General features: G+C 33.3%; 1 protein-coding gene across 4 annotated transcripts in view; it reads left to right on the top strand.

The window, feature by feature from the left end:
- LOC110624128 (DNA topoisomerase 3-beta) overlaps positions 1-22051 on the top strand; it is a 40487-nt gene that overhangs the window by 2273 nt on the left and 16163 nt on the right. For 3 of the 4 annotated variants that reach the window (XM_043950999.1, XM_021769236.2, XM_021769242.2), the window contains 6 exons: positions 386-489; positions 1037-1130; positions 5741-5840; positions 16159-16402; positions 18395-18557; positions 18647-18766. In XM_043950999.1, the coding sequence (XP_043806934.1) occupies positions 386-489; positions 1037-1130; positions 5741-5840; positions 16159-16402; positions 18395-18557; positions 18647-18766 (825 nt within the window). The remainder of the gene's footprint in view (positions 1-385; positions 490-1036; positions 1131-5740; positions 5841-16158; positions 16403-18394; positions 18558-18646; positions 18767-22051) is intronic. The other variant, XM_021769249.2, reaches the window with a different exon arrangement.

Genomic DNA, 22051 nt, shown 5'->3' with positions numbered 1-22051 from the left:
GTGTGTTTAAAGGTTTCAATGATAGTTCTCCTATTAAAAAAATATGTTGGCCCTTGGTTAGTATTAGTAATGTTGTTTATATATCAAACTCAACATATCTATAGAGGGAAGGCTTTAATGTTCAATTTCCAGCGTGAAATTCTAGCCAAATTTACTTAACTCAAAATTATTGGCACCGGCTTGTTGAAGCACTTGGTTGCAAAAAATGAAGGTTTAACTATCACATAGGAAATAGGTGAAAGTTTACGAATGTTACTGAATCTCTTTGTTTTTGGGTGCTCACCTGTATGCATTCACATTTATCCTTTTGTTCTATTGTGTTTATCTGCCATTGTCATTCTAGAGAAAAATTTTTATTAGTGACTAACAATTGTCTAAACTACAGATGTTCACCAAGAGGGGTAGTACAGAGGTCCATGAATTTGATGGAACATTTCTTGGATTTCCTGCACATTATAAGGTGACATCAGTTATTGGGCATATTTTCAGGTCCTTTCTCCCTATTCTGATATAGTCACAGAAAGAAGGTTTTCTTTTTTAGCTTTCTCTTTATTTTGGTTATTGCTATTGCAACTGCAATAAATTGCAAAAGTAATTTTCTTTTATGCACCATACAAAGTTAATTGCACAATATTAAACTTCTGTAATGAAATAGGAAATCTCAAATAGATAATGCACTTCTGTTTTCTTTATCCTTTTCAAGTATTAAATGGAAACCGAAACCCTTTCTTGAGACTAGTACAATAGTTTTCACCTACCAATTTTCTTCCTTTTGGTTTAATTTGCTTCAGAACCTGTTACAAGAGTGTAGTGTTCAGTTCAATAAGTTTTGTAAAAACAAATCAATTATTTACCTTATCCTATTATTGATGGATTTATGTGAATTAATACATGTTCTCGTTTACTCTTTCTGGAATTACCAAAGATAAATCTGACTTTGAAAATACGTATACGTGCTCTTTACTAATGATTTTCTTCATACTTCTAACTATTGGGTTTCCCTTTTTTTGTTTTTCTCCTTCTTATGCAAAAATAGTGTAGATTTTCCATCAAAATATCAAGATTGGACAGTCACTGATCCTACGGATCTTTTTCAAGCTCAAATTGTTAAGACTGAAACAAACCCTAAGGTAATGCTGGCTTCTTGTTTACCATTTAAGGCCTGTTTGGCATTGCTGATAGAGCTCTAGTTGAGAAAAGCACTGTTTTAAAAATATTATTTAGAAAATATTAAAAAATAATTTAAAATTATTTTTGATATAATTTAGTCATAAAAACACCAAAATAACAAACAACTGTTTCAAAACTGCTTTTTTCAACAGCATCTAAAGTGATGCTTTTTCTAAAAAGCACTTTTTTGGGCTCCAAACTCGATACCAAACAGGCTCTTAGTTGTACTTTCTTTTTGCCTATGCATACTTTCTATGTTAATTTTGTCTTGTATTGATAGGCAAGTGTCATAAGTAGAAGTATGAGCACTCCATTAACAAAAATATTGTAATTGAAATCCTTAGGATAATAACAAAAATTGGCACTCTTATGTTTTTCTAGTTTTTCTCAACACATGAATTTACGTTTTTATGATATTTAATATAATAATTTCATATATTTGTACTTATATGTGTATAGTAATATATAACTATTTGCATATCTATCTTTTGATGTGCATGCATATTTGTGCTTGATGTGTTATAGTTAATCTATAGGGCTCTTCGCTTCTTGATTGTATATAGGTATGGAGGAATTTGCCCTAGACAGTTTTGATGGTTGCAGACGCACGCATTAGGTGCTATCTTATGCAAGTGCTTGTCTTGTATACTTTATGCTATAAGTGAATATTTCCAATTTCCTTAAAATAGCTCTATTCCTTATTTGGAGAAAGCTCTTGATGCACCCAAGAAAGAGCCTTTTTAGGAATTATTTTTATTTAATTTTTAATTGTAATATTAAGATATTTAATTTAGGTTGTTTTAGTATTATAAAGTTGAAGATTTCTTTATTATTTGTGTAGTAGTATTTTATTCTAGGAAAAATTACTATTTGGTTCCTGTGTTATATAAAAACTCATTAGTTAGTCCCTCAAATTTGAAAAGTATATTAAAATGTCCATGACATTTTAAAATATCTACTAATTAGTCCATCTATTAATTTTAGCTGTTTTGTTGAAAAAAAATTTAAAATGCTCTTGATACGGAGGGACTATTAGTAGATTTTTTATAAAACTGAGAGACTAACTAATGAGTTTTTTCAATTCACAGGGATTAAATAGTAAAACACTTAAACTAAAATTAATGGAGTTACTGATTAGTTGACTTTTTAAAACGTTTGGAATGCAATAATGTATTTTTTATAATAGACTAATTAATGAGTTTCTCCATAATATGAGGACTAAATAGTAATTTTCCCTCTATTTTGTTTAGGGAGTTTGAGTTGGTTTGGGATTTCTAATTCATATCTGTTGGTTATTAGTTGTTAGGATTCCTAATCCTTGTACTAGTAGGACACTAGGACTAGTTATTATACTTGTGAAGTATAATCCCTATGATAGTGATTGTGCTACAACTGTTGTTTAGGAAAATAATAAATACAAATATGCAGGAAATATGTAGGGTTCGACTTTCCTTAGTAGTTGGGGCATATATGTGTATTAATTATGCCCAACTTATTACAAATATTGTCAATCCTAGCTCCACTCAAAGTTTTTGTGGATGTATCTCTCATTTGTTCTCTAACTTTTATATATCCAATTTAGATGATTATTTGTAGAATATTTTCTTGTACTATGCGACAATCAATCTCAATGCATTTAGTTAGCTCATGGAATACTGGATTGAAAGTAATATGGAGGGCAACTTGATTATCACATTACAATTTGGCAAGCAGTGAGGTCTTTTAGTCTAACCTCGTCTAGTAACCTGATGAATTACTTCACTCATGGTCCTATATTCTGATTCAACACTAGATTGAGAAACCATACTAGATTTCTTACTCCCCCATACTTCCAATTACCTCTAACAAAGAAGATATCTTATAGTCGACCTTTTGTCAACTTTGAATTCTACCCAATTTACATTTGAAAAACATTCAATATTTTAATGTCCATTATTGCTATATAATAAGCCTCATCCTACAGCTCCCTTCTACTAACACAAGATTTGTCTTGAAACTTCTGATGAGTGACAATTGAGAAAGACATAAAATTTTATACTAATAGAATTTGCAATGTCAGAATGAGTTACTGTAAGATAATTCAACTTACCCACAAACGTCCTATATTTTTTAGGATCCTAAAGTAACTCACTATCCTCTGCTACAAGTTGTAAATTCTGAGTTGCTGGTACACTGCAAGATTTAGCGCCCATTTTTCTTATTTTTTGCCAAAAGATGAAGGACAAACCTTCTTTGAGAGAAATTAATGCCTTTTTTACTTGTCATTTCTTCCATATCCAAGAAATGCTTAGTAGTATGGTGTCTTTTGTCTGAAACAGAGTATGAAGAAAAGACTTGAGAGATGAAATACCTATCGAGTCACTTTCATTGAAACAATATCATTCACATAAAATACTAACAGAATTAGATCAACCTCAAATTGCCTATAGAATATTGAGTGATTACCTTACTTTTTTGCATACCGAATTCCAGTGCCTCCTTACTTAATACCAAATCAAGCCCGAGGACTTTGTTTTAGGCTATAAAGTGATTTGCCAAGATGTTTAATTACCCAGTCCTTGAGCAACAAATTTAGGAGGTTACTCCATATATTGCTCATCTTCAAGATCATGTATGGAGAAAAATTCTTTGTAACGAACTGATAAAAAAGCCAATCATATGTTGCTATCAAAAAAAAAAAAAGAATTTACTATATATTTATAAGTTGGCCATAGGGGATAATGTTTAGAGTGATCAACCCCATATGTTTAAGCATATCCATGTACCGTTAGCATGTAAGGTTTCCATTTCCTCTTTCATAATAACACTTCAAGAAGGATGGGACAAAGCCTCACAACAGTTCTAAATCTAGAAAGTAAAAAAACACCGAGAAGAAGGAGATAGATGTTATAAGAAACAAAAGAGGATATAGGATAAGTACACGTATGTTTATCTTTTCGAAGGGGAATGGGGAGATCAAGGTTAGAATCAATGGCCCATTTAAAGACGCTTGCTACAAAGAGAACTGTGCAAACTCTTAGGCAGATACCAAGATTGGTTTCTCAGAGGATGAAGCTTAGATTTCTTATTTGCCATATTCATAATCTATGAGCTTGATTTTTTCTCTGAAGTTTCAAACATGACCCATCCTCAGTTGCCTCCTCTAGTGCCCTGCTGTCAATTTGCATAGCAACTAACAAGAGTACCACCAATACATTGTGAAATTTATATGAAATTTAAGTACTTTTATGAAGTATTATGGTGAACATGCCTGGCAGGGAAAAAAATATCAAAACTAGAGAGAATAGGAGGCTTATTAGTATCAATTATCAAACTCTAGAGATAAACCAGTAAAAGAATTCATACTAGCCATTTGCTCACACTAAGCCTATTGTGCTTTTATATTAGGGCTAAAAAGTAAGAAGACGTTGAGTTACTTGTAGACTTGTTTGAAATCCATAAAGTAAGCTATGAGAGTCCTATTTTGTCTCTTAGCTCAATAGAAGGTCCCATAAACATTATACGTGTGAGAAATATTTCTTTTCCTAAAATAAAAAAATCCAAATATTCCATCAATGCTAATTATCTCTCTAGAGTTCAGAAGCTGTAAGAAAAAATGGGCATCCTCCCATAGCGAGGCTTGTTTTGTATCATTATTCGGTGGATTACATGTGAGATGTCATCCTTATTGATGCTCCTCGAGTAAATCCTAGCTGTGTTACTCCACTCCAGGTAATTTGAGCCATTAAGCTTGTGCTTAGTGTTTCTAGTTATCACTGTTGTGTTTGGTGATTTTAATCGTCACTGGAATCACATCCAGAATCACAACCTTATTTCACCCTTGTCTTTAGCAATAATAAATATCTAAAATTCAAAAAGGTCTTCATGTAACAAAATGAAATTTGCTCACTGAATACAAGAGAAAAGCCCTATGAACAAGAGATTTGAAATACCCAAATGGAAAATTAGAGAAGGAATCCACAAAAGAGGTATTGAATATTTGAAACCCAAAACCGACCATGGGGAAACTGCAACAGCAAACACCAATCTGATGCAGAAACTTAGACTGTGAATAGTGCTGATGAACAATGCCGATGAACAGTATTCTTGAAGAGTACCGAAGCCTTAATGAATTGGAAGCTCTGGTATGGTATCATGTGAAGAGAATTTATTTTCTTATATTGATCAAGAAAGATATACAAATATATTTCATGAATGTAATCTCTATGATTGTGCTACTACAAGACTAGTCTTTAGAATACAATAAATACAAATATACAGGAAATATGCAGGTCTGACTTTCCTTAATAATACTATTAATGCCTACATCATGTACATATTCTATTAGAGACTTTTATTATTGACAATGATCGTTGTTTCTCATCCCCTTTTGGGTGTTCTTTATTGGTTCTAAATCAGTTCCTGATTATGGTTTGCTTGTAATTCAAAATTTCCTCTGATAAAAAACTTTTTTTGTTTGAAGCACATGCATGACATTTGCTATGAGTTGTTTTTAATATTCATTTCTGTATAAGAGTCATTGAGTTCTGTTTTTATTGAACACTTTTTAATAGTTATTTTTGGTATTAAGGCTCATATTTGTAGGCATTTAAGCCAAGAAGCTCGTGGCTGTGGTCATTTGGTATTATGGTTGGACTGTGATCGTGAGGGAGAAAATATATGCTTTGAAGGTAACTTTTATTATTTTTAGATGCTTTGATTTCCACTCTTCTTTTTGCTTACTGGATATAACCCAAATAAAGCGTTTAAATCCTTGATTTTTATCAAGAATGAGTGTGAGGATAAGCTTTTTTGCAATCACAAGGTTGTTTAATATGGAGGTCATGGGTTGAAGCTAGTGAGGCAGCCACTTTGCAAGGGGAGATGAAGGTTGTGCATATCCAATACTAACCTCCCTGGGGACGCTCTTTTATCAATAACAATAGCTGCTCTAGATATATTTCAGATTTACAGTACTAAAGGGTCTAATTCAATTTTGTGGACTTTGAAGGGCTCTGTCCATTTTTGTCAACTTGATTGATGGGAGACCAATTAACTAATCTGTCATAATATGATATTTTGATGGATGAAATCAGATTTGATTCTTAATAGAGGATGTATAGTTCTCTGCATGATGTTTAGAAGAAAGCAAAACACAAAGAGAGAGCGAATAAAATCAAATTGGGATTGTTTGGATGCATTTTTTTGTTCCTGTAGTGTAAGATGGATGATTTCTTCAATTCCTCATCTCTTTCTGTCAGGAACAGGCCTCATGCGCCTTTCAATCCAACATAGTGAAGAATAGAACAGGAGAAAGGGGAGAGAGAGATAGAGAGAGAGAGATAGAGAGAGAGAAAGGAAGAGAGAATGACTGTATTATTAATGATCTGAATGCAATACAAGGTTGGTATATTCTCTCTTATATACTGAATCTCCTGCCAAGGTAACTACTCTCAACTGATTATAACAACTCCACAGCTGACCCTTAACTAACTTGCCAGCTCACTAACTATTAACTACTAACTACCTGACTAACAGACTCATTTCTCTTTCCTATTATAACACTTTCTTTCTCTACTTCTCCCTAATTTCTACTCTTTCCTCATCTTCCCTCTATTCCTCCCTCTTTTCTTCAATTTCTTTCTAATTCTTTGTTATGATAAGGAGAATAAAGGGTGCTACAAATAAATAGAGGGTCTTTGGGGCTGAAATTGTAATAAAAGAGTATGAAATTAGAGTCTGTTAGGGATTAGTTAATGGGTGGCAAGAAGAGTTATTTCTTTACTAGAATACATATATATAGAGTAGCTTGTATTAAGAGGGATTCATTCAAGAATCAAATACAAGAAATATCTCTTCTTCTCTATTTCCTCTCTAAATCTCCTCCCCTTTCTGTTTCTTTTCTCAATCCAATATATTTCTCTCCTTTCCTCTCCCTATTTCTCTGCTTCAAATGGCATTGCAGGCTGGATATGTAACATTCTTCTGTCTTCTCTAATTCTTTCTTCCATTTCTGTTTCGCTTCTCATCCACTCTCACTTTTAGGTTGCATTTCTATTTCCAAAGAAAGACATTGTTCCTTCTTATTTCTTGAGTTCTTGAATCACATTTCCTTCTTTCTTGAAATTCACTTCTTTTTCTTTCTCATTTCCTTAATGATGGAGAATTAACAAAGGAATGAAGACGACCAGCTGGAATTGAATCTTGAAATGAACCTGAAAATAAACTTGATAGTCCAAAAACTGGACCTGATGACGTTGAGTCATCTGGGTCCTGGGTCCACACCAGTGAATATTGTCCGCTTTGGCTCAAGGCCGCACGGTTTTGCTTAAAACGCGTCCACTGGGGTTTCAAGGATAGAGACTTATAAGGCCTTCTTCCTTTCAACCTCTTTCCGATGTGGGATACCTTTGATCCACCTGCATAGGGGGCCTTCCCCCCATACAGGCCTGAGTGTGCTCGCTCAGCGCACCGTACTCGTAAGGACCAGTGTTATGTTTTTTCCCACAGACGGCGCCAATTGATGATCTGAGATCCAGAAAATAGGCTTTTTCCAGTTTTACAGAACCCTTGTAAAACCCTATTTTCTGGATCTCAGATCATCAGGACCAAATGATAGAGATATTAAGGGCTTCACAATCAAAAGATAAGGAAACTGTTTCTCAGTTGGTTCCAATCCAACTTCACATGAGAATGATACTAGCAGAATTTTGTGCTTGCCACTTATGAAGGTTAGCAAAATTGAGGAACAAAGTTGTGGAATGGCATATAATCTCAATGAAGATCAAGAATTTGATAACATGGATTTCCATAATTTAGATAGTTCCAATCTTGAAAAAGAGAGTCTAGATTCTGATGGCAATGATGGTCTTGCAATGGATGAAGCAACAAGCAAGTCATCTGTGAATTTTGGTTGTTCTAATCTTCAAGAACATGATTTTGATGGGAATGGTAATCAGGTTCTTGTATCCAAATTAAATTCTTTTCAAATATTTGGTGAAGATGTAGACTCTTCAATTCAATATTTTTTTGCCCTTCACTTTGCTGAAATGCTTGAGAATGAGCATGGGGAATTATTTGATAAATTTGATTCTAATCCAAGAAAATTGACATCAAAATCTTTTCTTGTTGCTGGGGCTGTTCTTGATATGGAAAAAAATGAAACAAGGGAAGGAAGACATTGCGAAAGCTGGTATCAATCTCGTGGTATTTGTGATTTGAAAGTGCAATTAGATAATCTTGTGATCCTTAAAGAAGAGAGATTTGAAATTAGAAGGCAGAGAAAGAAGAGGTATCCTTGGGATACTGCAATCATTTGCTGCTAAAAGAAACCGAGTCTCGAATGAGGAGTCGGCAGAGGAAGAAAATCAGGCCCTTGCTGCTGCTATTTGTTTGCCAACTGCCACTCCAAGCAGTTGCAACAGAAGTCCTTCCTGAAATCACTTGATAGTGGAATATATTGCATATGAGGCAACAGTTTAGGTATTATTAAAATTGATGAGATTCTTAAGTCTTAGTTCAAGGGATATGTCTTCCTTAATTTAACAAAGCCTTGGCAGTTTTAGTATTATAAATATGCGATGTATTATGTAAAGAGATACAATAATTGATTAAAGATGTAGCCTATATGGTTTTTCCTTCTCCTCCCTTTCCTCCTCCTCTTCTTCTTCTTCTTCTTCTTTATTATTATTATTATTATTATCGAAAAACTTCACATGGTATCAAAGCCATTAAAATTTTTGAGTCTCTTTTCCTGCTCTTCTTCTTCGCAATTCAAAGTTGGGTTTGGAGTCCCAGCTCACTTTCCCTTTTCTCTTGGCTGTTGCTTTGTCATCAATTTTTTTTGGGTATTGTGTGTTTCACCTACTGTGATTTTAGGGTTTCATCTATAGGGATTCTTACAAAAAGTTGCAGTTATTCCTTAGAGTATTACAAATGAATTTCTTGGTCCTACGAGTACGCTTTAATGGGCAGAATTTATTTCTCCTCAATTACAATAGGCTTGGGTTTGTGGTATAAGATATTGGATCTCCTTTCTCCTCAAAGTTTTGGGCATTCCTCTCCTTTTGCATTCCTTTTAGAGCCTGGGTGAAGTCCTTGCACCTCTTCTCCTTTATGACCAGGGTTTGAAGTCCCTACTATGTTTCTTTTTCTTCATAAAGCTATGGTTTGAGTCCCAAAAGCTGTTCTCCTTCCGATTGGTTTGAGTCCCTAAACTCTCTTTCTCCGTAAATTTCAATCCTAAAGCCCTGTTCTTTTAACCAACTTTCAATGGGGAGCAGGAAGCCTAGCCAAGTGTTGTGTGCCCTGAGAGAGAATCAAGTCACAGGTCGTGAAAAAGTGAAATCCTCAGTGAAAAGGGACAGATCCCCTTTGTTGATATTTCGACCCTTCCTGGAATGACCTATGATGACACAGAAGAAAGCTCGTGAGAGGGAGCTTAAGACCTCTTGTGTTGGTAATCAAATTCTGCATGTCTTTATTTCATAAACATGTTCTCCTTATATAGAGAGATTCCATGGAATTTAACAAGGAAAGACAAGCTTAATTGCAGCCTAAACTTAAAGGCTTGAATTAAGCTTATTACAATCTTAAATTTCTGCTGATTACTATCTTAAATTGCTGCTGAAATCATGATCAATCATTGCTGCTAATTGAGACGTTCTTTCCTTCTTTATCCTGTAGTTCTGATTGTCCTCTTCTTGCATAAGCCTTGTCGACGAATGCGTCTCTAACACCAAGTTTGTTGCTTCCTTTTGAAGGTGTTTGTACACCTGCTTTGGTCCTAGACCCATTGCAATGCTTCCAAGGAGAACTTTTGGGTCACTTTTTTACTGTTGGTTTTAGTTTTGATGTTTTGTGTTACTTATGAGTTGACCTTTGGATAGAATAATAATAATAATCTCATTAAGGTGAGTGTCAAAATGGATGAGATTGTCCTTAAACTATGGAGAAGATTACTCCTTAATTTAGGAATGAATTGTCTCTTAATTTGAGGGATATGTCTTCCTGAATTTAAAAATTTAAATCTTGGTAGTTTTAGTATTATAAATATGCAATATGTACTATATAAAGAGATATAGTAATTGAGTAAAGATGTAGCCTTTATGATCAACCATTGAAATTGGGAATTAACATAAATTGGTTAGTTTTAGTTCTTTCACATTTGTTTGTACTATTGGTTCTACATAATGTTGCCAAGAACTAGATTTGGGAATTATTTTGAAATTAAAAAAATCTTCAATCTAATTTTCTAGTACAATTAGAAAGTCTGTTTTTCTATTATTTAGCTATTCTATTATTCTTTAAGAATAATTCCTGCAATTCTATTATTTTTTATGAATAATTCCTTCATTTTAGGTTTAGCAATTTTCTAGTTGGCATTGATGTAGTGTTTTCGTATTTTGGCCCCTTTCCTAAATTCCTAATCCTAATAGCAATAGGATTAGTTATTAGTCTATAAATACTAACGTAATTCAAGTATTCTCTGAGAGCTTGTTCTTGTTCTCGTTTTAATTTTGAGAGTTTTAGTTCTTTTTCTTCTTCTTCTTCTTATTGCAGTGGTAGTAGTAGTTGTTGTTGACAATTGAAATTGAGGATTAATATAAATTTGAGAGTTTTAGTTCTTTCCCTTTTGATCACTCTATTGGTTGTATGTTAATTTGGTATCAGACTGGGTTTGATCAAGATTTCTTAATTTTATTGTGATCGCTTGCCTGTTCATCCACCAAACACATTCATCTTGTTATATTTGTTGATTTCTTGTAGTCCAACAATGTGACTTTACATCAAATAGTGAATGTGCAATTTGTGAGGAAACTACTTAGCGAAACACAAATCACTTTGCAACCAAAAGGTAGTAGTAAAGCTTTCTTATTGGGACACAATCACAACAGATAAGAAAATCTTGCTATCAACATAATATGAATTTGAAGTTAGGTAGCAACCTTTTTGAAGATTTTGAGAGAGTTTATTACTGTAAAAATTGATATTTATAAGCTATGTGCATTCTAATTTATACATAAAGAATCAAAGCTAATAAGAAAATTAGAAGGAATAAAATCTCTACAATTATGTCCTATAATTTAGTCTAAAATATGGCATGAGATCAACCCTTAATCTTTGTAATTATATCCTAAAGATCTCCTTACTGGTCAACACTCCCCCTCAAGTTAGTGAATAGATATTACTAATGCCCAATTTGCAAACCAAGTTGTGATAGGTCCTATTATTAAGCCCATAGTGAACACATCAGCTAGTTGCATGCCAGAAGTCACATGGGCTAAGTTCAAGACACCATCTATTATTTTTAATGAAGTGCCAATCAATCTTTATGTACTTTGTTTGTATGTTGGATCAGGTTTTGAGCTATATTGATGGCAGCTTTGTTGTCAAAGTGCATGAGTAATTTGCCCTTTCAATTCCTCCAATAGCCTTTGCAACCACAAAAGTTCGTGTGCTCCTTGAGCCATTGCTCTATACTCGACTTTAGCACTTAACCGAGCAACAACAGTTTGCATTTTACTTCTCCAAGTAACAAGGTTTCCTCCCACCACTATTGTGCAGCAACCAAAGGTTGATCTCTTATCATAAGGTGATCCAACCCAATTTGCATTTGTAAAGGCTTCTACTTAAAGATTATCATGTTTGGAGAAAAGGAGACATTTCCCAAGAATAGACTTAATATGTTGCAGAATGCAGAAAACAGCTTGTATATGTGAGTCGCGTGCATCATGCATGAACTGACATACTAAGCTAACTGTATATGCAATGTTTAGTCGAATGTGTGAGAGATAAATCAATCTCCTCACTAATCTTTAGTACCTACCAATCCATAGACTCACCAATTCTAGTTATAGCTTTTGATTGCACTTCATGGGAGACTCTACTGGTTTGCAGCCTAACATACTAGTCTCTTCAAGAAGATCCAAAATATACTTCCTCTGAGAAATAAAGATTTCCCTCTTTGATCTGGCAACCTCAACTCCTAGAAAATACTGAAGCTTTCCTAGATTTGTCATCTCAAATTCCTGAGCCAAAAAGCTTCTTTAAACGAGCCATTTTTTCTTTGTCATCTCCTATCATAATGATGTCATCATGAACTATAAAAAGAGTGATTTTATCCATAAATAGGGTATGATCAACATTGTTCTATTGATAATCAAAAGAAATCATGGGTTTGCTAAATTTGTCAAGCTATGCTCTAGGCGACTGTTTTAGTCCATACAAGGCCTTCTTCAATCTGCATACCTTTTTTTGGGCTTTCTCATTAGCAAAGCTTGGAGGAATCTCCATCTACACCTTATCTTCTAAATTTCCATGGAAAAATGCATTTTTCCTATCAAATTGCTGTAAGTCCTAATCAAGATTAGTAGCGCAAGATAATAGAACACTAATTGAGTTTGTTTTAGCAATAAAGGCAAATGTTTTTTGGTAATCCACTCCATAAATTTGAGTGAATTCCTTGGCAACCAATCTAGCCTTGAACCTTTCAATTAAATCATCAGCTTTGTGTTTCACAGTGAATACCAATTGCAACCTGTTTAAATTTGGGCTAGGCCTAACTCACCCCAAAAGCTAGCTCAAGGGGGAGGAGTGCCTATGGCCCATATAAGGGGCACACTACCCCTTTCCACAATTGATGTGGGATTCAACACACCCCCCTCACGCTCAGAATTTTACTGGTGTGTGACATATTTATAGGAGGCCCAACATCGGATGGAGAGACTTTGATACCATGTTTAAATTTGGGGCAGGCCTAACTCACCCCAAAAGCTAGCTCAAGGGGAGGAGTGCCTATGGCTCATATAAGGGGCACATTACCCCTTTCCACAACCGATGTGAGATTCAACACAACCAATTGGTTTTTTTCTAGGTGGAATAGATACAAACTCTTAGGTCTCAATTTTGCCGAGCCTTTCATTTCTTCGACCATTGCTCTCTTCCATTTAGAATATTTGAAAGCTTTCTTTTAATTTTGTGGGATAGATATAGAGGAAATAGACAAGATAAAAGCTTTATAGGATGGAGACAAGGAGTCATGAGAGAGAAAGTTAGAAATAAAGTGTTTAGTGCACGACATAATTCCTTTTTTTTTTATCAGTTGATTTATTTAGATCATCAATGGGTTCAAGGGTTAGAAATAACTCACCAGATGGATACGAGGAAAATTCTTGACAGCGAGTAGGTTGCACAATGACTTTTTCTACTTCTTGAGTATCTTCTTAAATCTGGTTTATCTAAATATTCAGTTATCTCTCCCTGATCAACAATAGTCGTTCTTTGAGTAAAATGCTCTAGAGTTATAGGATTAGGAATCTTCTCTCTCATTGCTCTTGGAGAGGTGATGAGGTGGTACTGAAGTAAGGTTCAGTCTCTAAACGTAATATCCATACTGATAAAATGTTTTCTAGATGGAGGAGGGTAACACTTGTAATCCTTTTGTGTGGGAGAATACCCAACGAACACACATTTAAAAGCCATGGGATCTACTTTCCCAATTATCTTAGCATGAACAAAGCACGTACATCCAAACATCTTGAGTGGAGCATTATAAGCAATTCTTTCTTGTGGCACCTCTAAAGGACCTTTAAAGGCAAGAGGGGACTTTTAAAGGCAATAGCTTTGAGAGGCATTTTATTAACGAGATAAGCAGACCACATCTCCTCAATAGGTTTTTTGAAGATTTATGGTGAAAAGAAGAGATCCTGTTACTTCCAACAGGTGCCTATTTTCCTTTCAACAACACTATTTTGGGCACCAGTGCAGGGACAACAAGTTTGATGTAGTATCCTACTAGACTGAGTATAAACAAATCTTGTGAAAAGATTAAAAACAAGAAAACACATCACATTTTGTCTTTATCAAATAAACCCAAGTCATTCAAGTGTAGCAATCAATAAAAGTAACAAATCAATGACTAACAGATAGGGAAATAGTCTGTGTAGGTCCCTAAAAGCAGAATGGATAGTCATAAAAAGGGTCATACTCCTATTATTTCTCAAAGAATAAGAGCTTCTTGTATGCTTAGCATGCTTATAAGCATCACAAAATAAAGAACAAAATAAAGAACCAAATTGAGTCCTTACTTATTAGATAAAGTGTTTCTAGAACATAAAATGATAGATGTCCTAATGGTTTATGCCACTATATGATTTCTTAATTGACATCCTTATTTTCTCTAAAAAAAGCTTGAGATGAACCAGAATTTGGATTCCCTTCCAATATGTATAAGCGGTCCTTTCATTCATTGTTTGTCGGAGATGTCTTTCTTACCCTTTTAAAGGGGGAAATTACACTTTAATTCTTAAGTTTTAGCATAATTAATGAATAAGTTTGTATATTTTTAAAATTGATACTTAAATCTTTTTATAATCAGTTCGTCTAAACTCTAGCATGTTCATTTATTTTGTTGCCATTAAAAGCGTACAAATATTTTTATTGCCCTCTTTTTAAATTAAAAATATTAAAAAATTAGGATTCCGTCCTTTTTTCCTTATCTATCAAAATTTAAACACTTTGGTCTTTCATTTTTCATTTGAAAGCACACTTAAGTCCCCCTTAATTTTTGTTCAGATTATCACATTCAACTAATTTTTAATACTTGTCCTTCAATTTCTATTCATTAAAATACTTCAATATTTGATGATTTCAAAACTTTAAGAAAAAGTTTACAACTTTAGATTTTCAGCTATTTTTAAGTGGTATCAAGTAGACTTAAAATATATTGTAGACTTTCACAAAGATATTTTAGGAAGAAAATTGTATTTTTAGATGTTTGACCACCTATTAGCTTTGAATTATTGTGTATAATGGATGGAAGAACAATGGTTTTGGACCGACTGAATATAGAGGGATTTAAAGATGCAATATAAAATGCTTCACTCACATTGGTAGGGATTTAAGTGTTCATGAGGTATTTTAGTTATTTGAAATGTTTGTTTTCCTTTTGGCTTGTTGATTAATAGAATTATGGATGAAAAGACTTCTAATTTGGACATACTTATTTTCGAGGAATTTAAGTATTCAATTTAAAAAATACAGGGACAGATCCATTAGTAACGCTAAAATTCAGGGATTAAAGTGTACTTTACCTAACATATATGCTTCAACTTGAGAGGGAGTATTATAGTAAGTCAATTATTTAAATATTATTAGCATACTTATAGGATACATTAGCATAATTAAAGGGATATTTTCCTAGTTAGAATATATGATTATAGGATATTTTGTATATAAATATTTTATCATTCTCAGAGAAATATACACAGAAATTCAAACTTCCACAACGAAAATTAGGTCACCAATTGAAGACCAATTTCTCTCATTGCTAGCTAGAAAAGGTTTTTTGACCACCTAACGGTAGTTTCTAAGAAGTCCAAGTCACCAAACTATTGAATACAGCCCATGAATCTCCATTATCTTTTGCTGCCGTCTTATGCACCAGTTTGTGATGGTTATTTTTGGGGTGACTCCTCTCTCCAACGTTGTCTCAACGTGATTGGCGCTGTCCTGAGAGTTTCATTGGCTTTTCTTGTGTTTCTATTGGTATCTTCACACATGTCAACCTTTGGAACATTGGGTGATGTTTGATCTGTTATGTTTTTGATTTGATTGCAAGTTTACTGCTATATCTCTTGCTTTGGAGTTGTGATTGCTAAGAACTTTTTTAGCATCTCATTTATTTGAAGCCTTCATATAGGTTGTGAATGACCTGTTTGTGAAATTCAGTAAATTGGTTTGTATTTTGGCATCTTAAATTACGCGCTGTGAGTTAGTCTCTATCAGTCTCATACAATGGTGGTTGGGGAATCTCTCATCTTTTGATAAAACTATTTTAGTATCTGTTGAAGAGTTTCTCCTGTTCTCCTAATGTAAAGCATCATTACAGCCTAACAGTTTCTCTATCATTTGCAATTTAGTTTGTATAAAACAGGTTATGGCATTTGCAATTTAGTTTCAGTTTTTTTGCTTGAAGTTAATTTTCCTAAATTTTAATTGTTCTTGCAGTGATTGAATGTACTGGTTTTCGCGTAAATGATGCTAGAAGAAGGGTATATCGTGCACGGTTTTCTTCAGTAACTGAGAAAGACATTTTCAAGGCTCTGGACAACCTTGCTCAACCCAACAGAGACGAGGCATTGGCTGTAGATGCACGGCAAGAGATAGATTTAAAAGTTGGCGTTGCTTTCACAAGATTTCAAACTAGCTTTTTCCAGGGAAAGTACGGGAATCTTGATTCAAGAGTTATCTCGTAACCCCTCTCTCTCTCTTTCTCTCTTCCTCTCTCTACAATTATATTTATCATGCAAGAGTTATCTTCAGGATTTTGAGGCTTTCTTTAATGCTTTAGGTAGTTTGAATGCATTGTCCGGAATGCTGTCCTGGTCTCGAATCAGTGACCTCAAATAGTTTGGAGAAAATAATAGAGTTAATGGATGTGCATCTGGATTTATTTGTTGATTTGCTTTTGAGGATAATTAGACAATGGAGTATCCCTTTCCTAGCCATCATTCCCGAAAGTCCTTCTGAGAAACAAATATGGTCTTATTGCCAACTTTATATTTTGTTTACAAAAATGATTGTGAATTGTGATGCCTAGGAATGAACTTGCAAGGCCTTTTGCAAGTGACAACATCTTTTATGCTGCCTTCTTGCCTCTCTACTCTAGCATCTATCAATTTTTTTTTTATAACTTAATCCTGCCGCATAGGGATGAGCAGTATTCGGTTCAAACCGAAAAAACCGACCGAACCGAATTAATTTGAAAATTTGGTTCGGTTTTTTATTCATTTGGTTTTTAATTTCAAAATTTTTGGTTATTTCGGTTCGATTCTGATCAGAAAAAAAATTAAAAAAATCGAACCGAACCGATTAGTATAATAATATATTATTTTCAATAATATAGAGAGATTAGATCATATTAAGGTTAAAATATTCCAATTAAATTTTAAAATGCTAAAAATAAAGTGTAAAAAATAAAAAAATTATTAAAAATTTAAATGGATCAAACCGAACCGAATCGAACCAAACAGATCGAATGCTCACCTCTACTGCTGCATGTTGTACTCTTTTGATAACCATAAGTTGAAGGGATAGGCATCAAGTAAAATTGCAATAACAAAGTAAGGTGACTTGTTAGACCCCAAGCTTTTGAGACTGAAATGTGACATTTGAATTGATACTAAAAGTCCGTAATTAAAATAGTACAATCGTAGATTATGTGGACATGGACAAGAGACGGCTCTGGACTTTAACAATTTTTATAAAATCAAAACATAACACACGGGGAACATGCCACACACCTATGACACACATAAACATACAAACATATATACATGATTAATAATAAAAAAAACTTACATAAGATCCATAGTTATTAAAGGCTCAAGGCTCACTAAGGCGTAAAGGAGTCTTGGGGCCTAGGCTCTAAGCACATGTTCATCTGAAAGAATGAGACTTAAAAAATAAAATAAAAAGGCAATTTTAGATAATTAAGAAGCATAGAACCTAAGTAACATGTTAATATTTATTTTCTTTGGACGTATATGACATATAATCCAGAAATATATTACTTAAATAGCATGTTAGTGTCATTTTTGGAAAAATAAATAAAGAAGCAAATATCGTACTGCTATAATAAATTACTCATGTAGCATTATCAATGCATTTAAAAAGGATAGTTTTCAATAAACTAGAAATGAAGGAGTACAAAAAGAAATTAAGGTGAGAAAGATGATAAAGGAATACTGAAGGTGACCTCTTAATTATAGTCTAATTAGGTCGATGGGGAAGGAAGGAGAACCTCTGATTAGATTATGTAGGTAGGGAAAACCTCTTAATTCTGTTAGCATGAGAGGGAGGGATATTTTTGTAATTGCTTGTTTCTCCTATTCCTCCCTTCAAATGAAAATTTTATACTCTGTAAGAGGTAGTGTTTTGCTTGTTCACTGATTCATTATTCTAATTCACATGTTTGTTGTGCGAGTCTTTTCCAGCATTGAATATGCAGCAAACTTACATGTATTGGAATCATGCGAGGGGTAATGTGGGCAAGGCAATCTTGTCAATTGGAGGCAATATGAATGTTGCCCCCTGCTGATAGCTTTCCTCGCTTGTGATTGCATGTTTACTTGATTGAAACGTGTTCATTTTTGTGTATGTATTGGTGCATTCTGTGTTCCATTTTCATTCCACTTTCATCTCTAGCAATCAGTTAACTATGCTTGCCAATTGCCTGTTTCAGCTATGGGCCTTGTCAAACACCTACCCTTGGCTATTGTGTACAACGTTATTTGCAAATTGCAACTTTTAAACCGGAAAAGTTTTGGGCTGTGCAACCTCACATAATTGTTGATGGCTATGAACTTCAACTAGAATGGGAGCGTCACAAGTTATTTGACTTAGATGTGAGGTGTTCTTTTCCTTGAGTTGGATTATCTATAGTTTTTATTTATAAAATAAGGTGTTTCAACTTTCAAATTTCTACATGTTGCAGGTTGCTATGATGTTTCAAAAGCAGGTAATACAGGATGGAATATTAGAAGTGATTGATATATCAGAGAAACAGGAAAACTATAGTCGCCCTCCTGGTCTCAACACTGTCAACCTTCTAAAGGTTAGAATACTTGGAATGAACAAATGGTATTTGGTTTCGTGTGATGGACACTTCTTTCTTTTTTTTCTTTTTCTCTTTTTTTTAATCTTTTTGTTATGTGTGTTGTTAAACTGTTTTTATGTTTTTATGATATAGTTAGATGTGTATTTTGTTAGTGTCTATTGTTAGACAAGGAAGTTAGGGGTATAAAGGCTATGATAATTTATAATATTATAAATGTTTGGTGGACCAAAAGGGGCATATATATAAATATATATAAGTGTAGTTAGCTGAATAAGACCCTACGTTTATGTTTTATTTTGCATTTTAATTCAAACATTTATATTTTGGATGAACTGGACCAACGTTTGTGCTTGGTTGTAATATTGGCCAATTTTTTAAAAATCAAAATGTGAGAATTCATGTGGAATGCCACATGTAATATTTTATTGTGAAATACTACCAACTTTTACTTGACCACAGGTAACTAACACTCCTTCCATCTCATAATTTTTATTCACCTTACTTTTTCACACATATTAAGAAGGATAATTTTTTTATTAACTTTCAATTAATCAAGTTTTTTAAAATATTAAGAGATATTTTGAATACTTGTTTAGACAAATGACAATTAATGAGGTTGTTTTGGAAATAAGATAAAATTAAATAGGGTTATAATAGTCAATTTATATGTTGCTATAATATAATAAAGAAAGTGGACAATAATTTTGGAAGAACTTAAAAAGGAAAGATGGACAAAAATTATGGGATGGAAGGAGTATATTTAATTCCAAAGACAAGTAATCTGATTGTTAAATATTACACCTTCTTCAACAGTAGGTGAATTTTGTTTTGCATTACTAATTATGAAGATTTTATAGCAGAACTGCTATTTAACGAAACTGGATATCATTGACAAAGTTGGATTCAATAAAGTCAATACTTACCACGCCTTTAACTAAGTTTACCCTTCGTAAAATATTTTTAAAGTAGCAGCATTATAAAATACATTCAAAATAGCAGCATATACAAAATAACCAAGAATAACATGTCTACTATAAGATCTTCATAATTATTAATGTAAAATTAAATTCATCTAGTGTTAATGGTGTAGACTGCATATTTAACAATTGGGTTGCTTGTCTGTGGCTAAAATATATTAGTTAACTAGATTAAGTGAGAGTTAGTAATATTTTCACATGTAGAATTAGTTTATATTTAAAAATAATAAAATATTACATGTGCACCACCTAAGTCTTAGATTCTCACATTTTGATTTGGAAAATTGGCTAAAATTGTGAATCCATCTAAAATTTAAAAATTTGGATTAAAATGCAAAATGACACAAAAGTTGGACCTTTTTCAGCTAATTGGCCTTTGTTTTACTACAATTGTATTCTTATAGTGATAAGTTTATATAAGTTACATCCTACTAATTTAATTCATTATTATAACTGAATTAATCAGTTGTAATTGTTTTTAACAATCCAGTTGTCGTCTTAAATTTTTATTTGAATTGATTAAGTTTGTATAAATTAATAAATGCATGCAATAATCATGAGAATAATAATTCTAATGTATCTGTAATAATTCCTTTGCTATTAAAAAATATTTCTACCAAAAAATATATAGAACTTGTTGTGTATAATATAATATGTACATGCACGGGCAGTGTACATGAAACAATCTGTATTTTTGGAAAAGAAATCTGAAAAATGTGAAATTCTTGGTCTAATAAAAGTTCATTGAATTTATTTTCTACAGATGATATTGCTTCTTTTTTGTGTTAGTTTTCAATGCTACCATTCCATTTATATTGGGTTAGAAAGTTGGGTTGCTACTTTACTATGTTTGAGAGCTTTTGTTGGATTGGAAAGGATGGTGTTTAATCTAGGGGATATGTGAGAAAAGAAAATGAGAGGTTGAGTAAATTTTCATCTTTTAAGCATTAATGGTAGAATAGTCATATTTATTAATATTAATAATGTCGAGAGAGGGATAGCTCTTATTCTTCCCATTTTGATAGAAAAGAAAACTATTTGCCTCCTTATCATTGTGCCTTTCTTTTTAACCCTATTAAACTCCTAACAAGGTATCTCTTTTCTTTGACATTTTTATTTCTTATCCTTTCTTGTCTCTCCATCCAAGCAAAGTACAATCCAGGTCCAGGTCCAAGTCCAACGCCTTAATAGTGATACACTTTTTTACTCTTGTAACCAAACAAAGTACATTCACGAAGGAAAGAATATCACATATTCCCCTATATTTTGTAGAAGACTTGTCAAAAGAGAAAGGAAAATGAATGGAAGTCTTATAAGCAATGGTAGTACCGTAGTAGCCATCATTGTTAAATAATTTGTATTTCAGATTAGATTTGAAGATTTTTTTAGTAGTGGATTTTTATGCAGTTTTGTATTTAAAGGTTACAATTTTTACCACAAAAATATATGAAAATATATTTTTTGGTACCATTTATAGGGTGAGTGAGTAGAAATTAGGGCTTTCCTTTATATACTAGGAAAGAAAGAAACCCAAAAATTACAATAGTACTTTTTGATAATTAGAACTACCCTAGGCGGACTGTACCATACCATCGCTTAACACCTTTTCCTAGTGCTTCAACTGTGAAGCATCTTCCCTAATATTAGCATCAATCTCGACACTGATTGATTCTGTAGATTATCACAATTATTTTTTTCTTCTGCCTTCTTTTCTTCATATAATTTGTTATAGAGATTTGCCATACAAAATATTATATATCTTATTTCCAAAATGCATATGCTGCTTGGTTCAGTTATGAACCTGGCTTTGCACTCGGTCTCTAATAGCCTTAGTTTCTACTTTGCTGGGATCAGCTTAAAAACTTGCAAGTTGATGAGTCCCAGCTGAGCTGTCTGAGCTCATAAAGCGTTCTTTGTGCTTGATCTGAGATTGCACCGTGTTAAGGAATATTGTTGGTCAAGCCAATTATATGATTAGTTAGATACATAAACAGATTCTTCAAAGGTAATGGCATAGATATTTTGAAGATGTTTTACTATTCCTCCCCACACGTTTAGGGTGGATAAGTGAAGGGGGAAGGGGGGAAGTTAAGATGACAAGAGGGAAGTGGAAAAAAAAAAACAATTGACAGGTTCTGGACACTGATGTGGATTTGGTGTCTAACAGAGTTGAATAATAACAAAGGAACCATATAATCAATCCTAACTAGTTTGGAATTAAGGTTTAGTTGTTGTTTAATCCTGCTCATTTTGAAGGAAACAACTAAGACCGAAGGATAAAGTGTACGCATGATTGTAGGATTTT

The sequence above is a fragment of the Manihot esculenta genome, chromosome 1 (genome assembly GCF_001659605.2).
Source record: "Manihot esculenta cultivar AM560-2 chromosome 1, M.esculenta_v8, whole genome shotgun sequence".
Classification (NCBI taxonomy): Eukaryota; Viridiplantae; Streptophyta; class Magnoliopsida; order Malpighiales; family Euphorbiaceae; genus Manihot; species Manihot esculenta.
The sequence above is the reverse complement of the archived record's forward strand: the minus strand, read 5'-3'. Positions and strand labels throughout refer to the sequence as shown.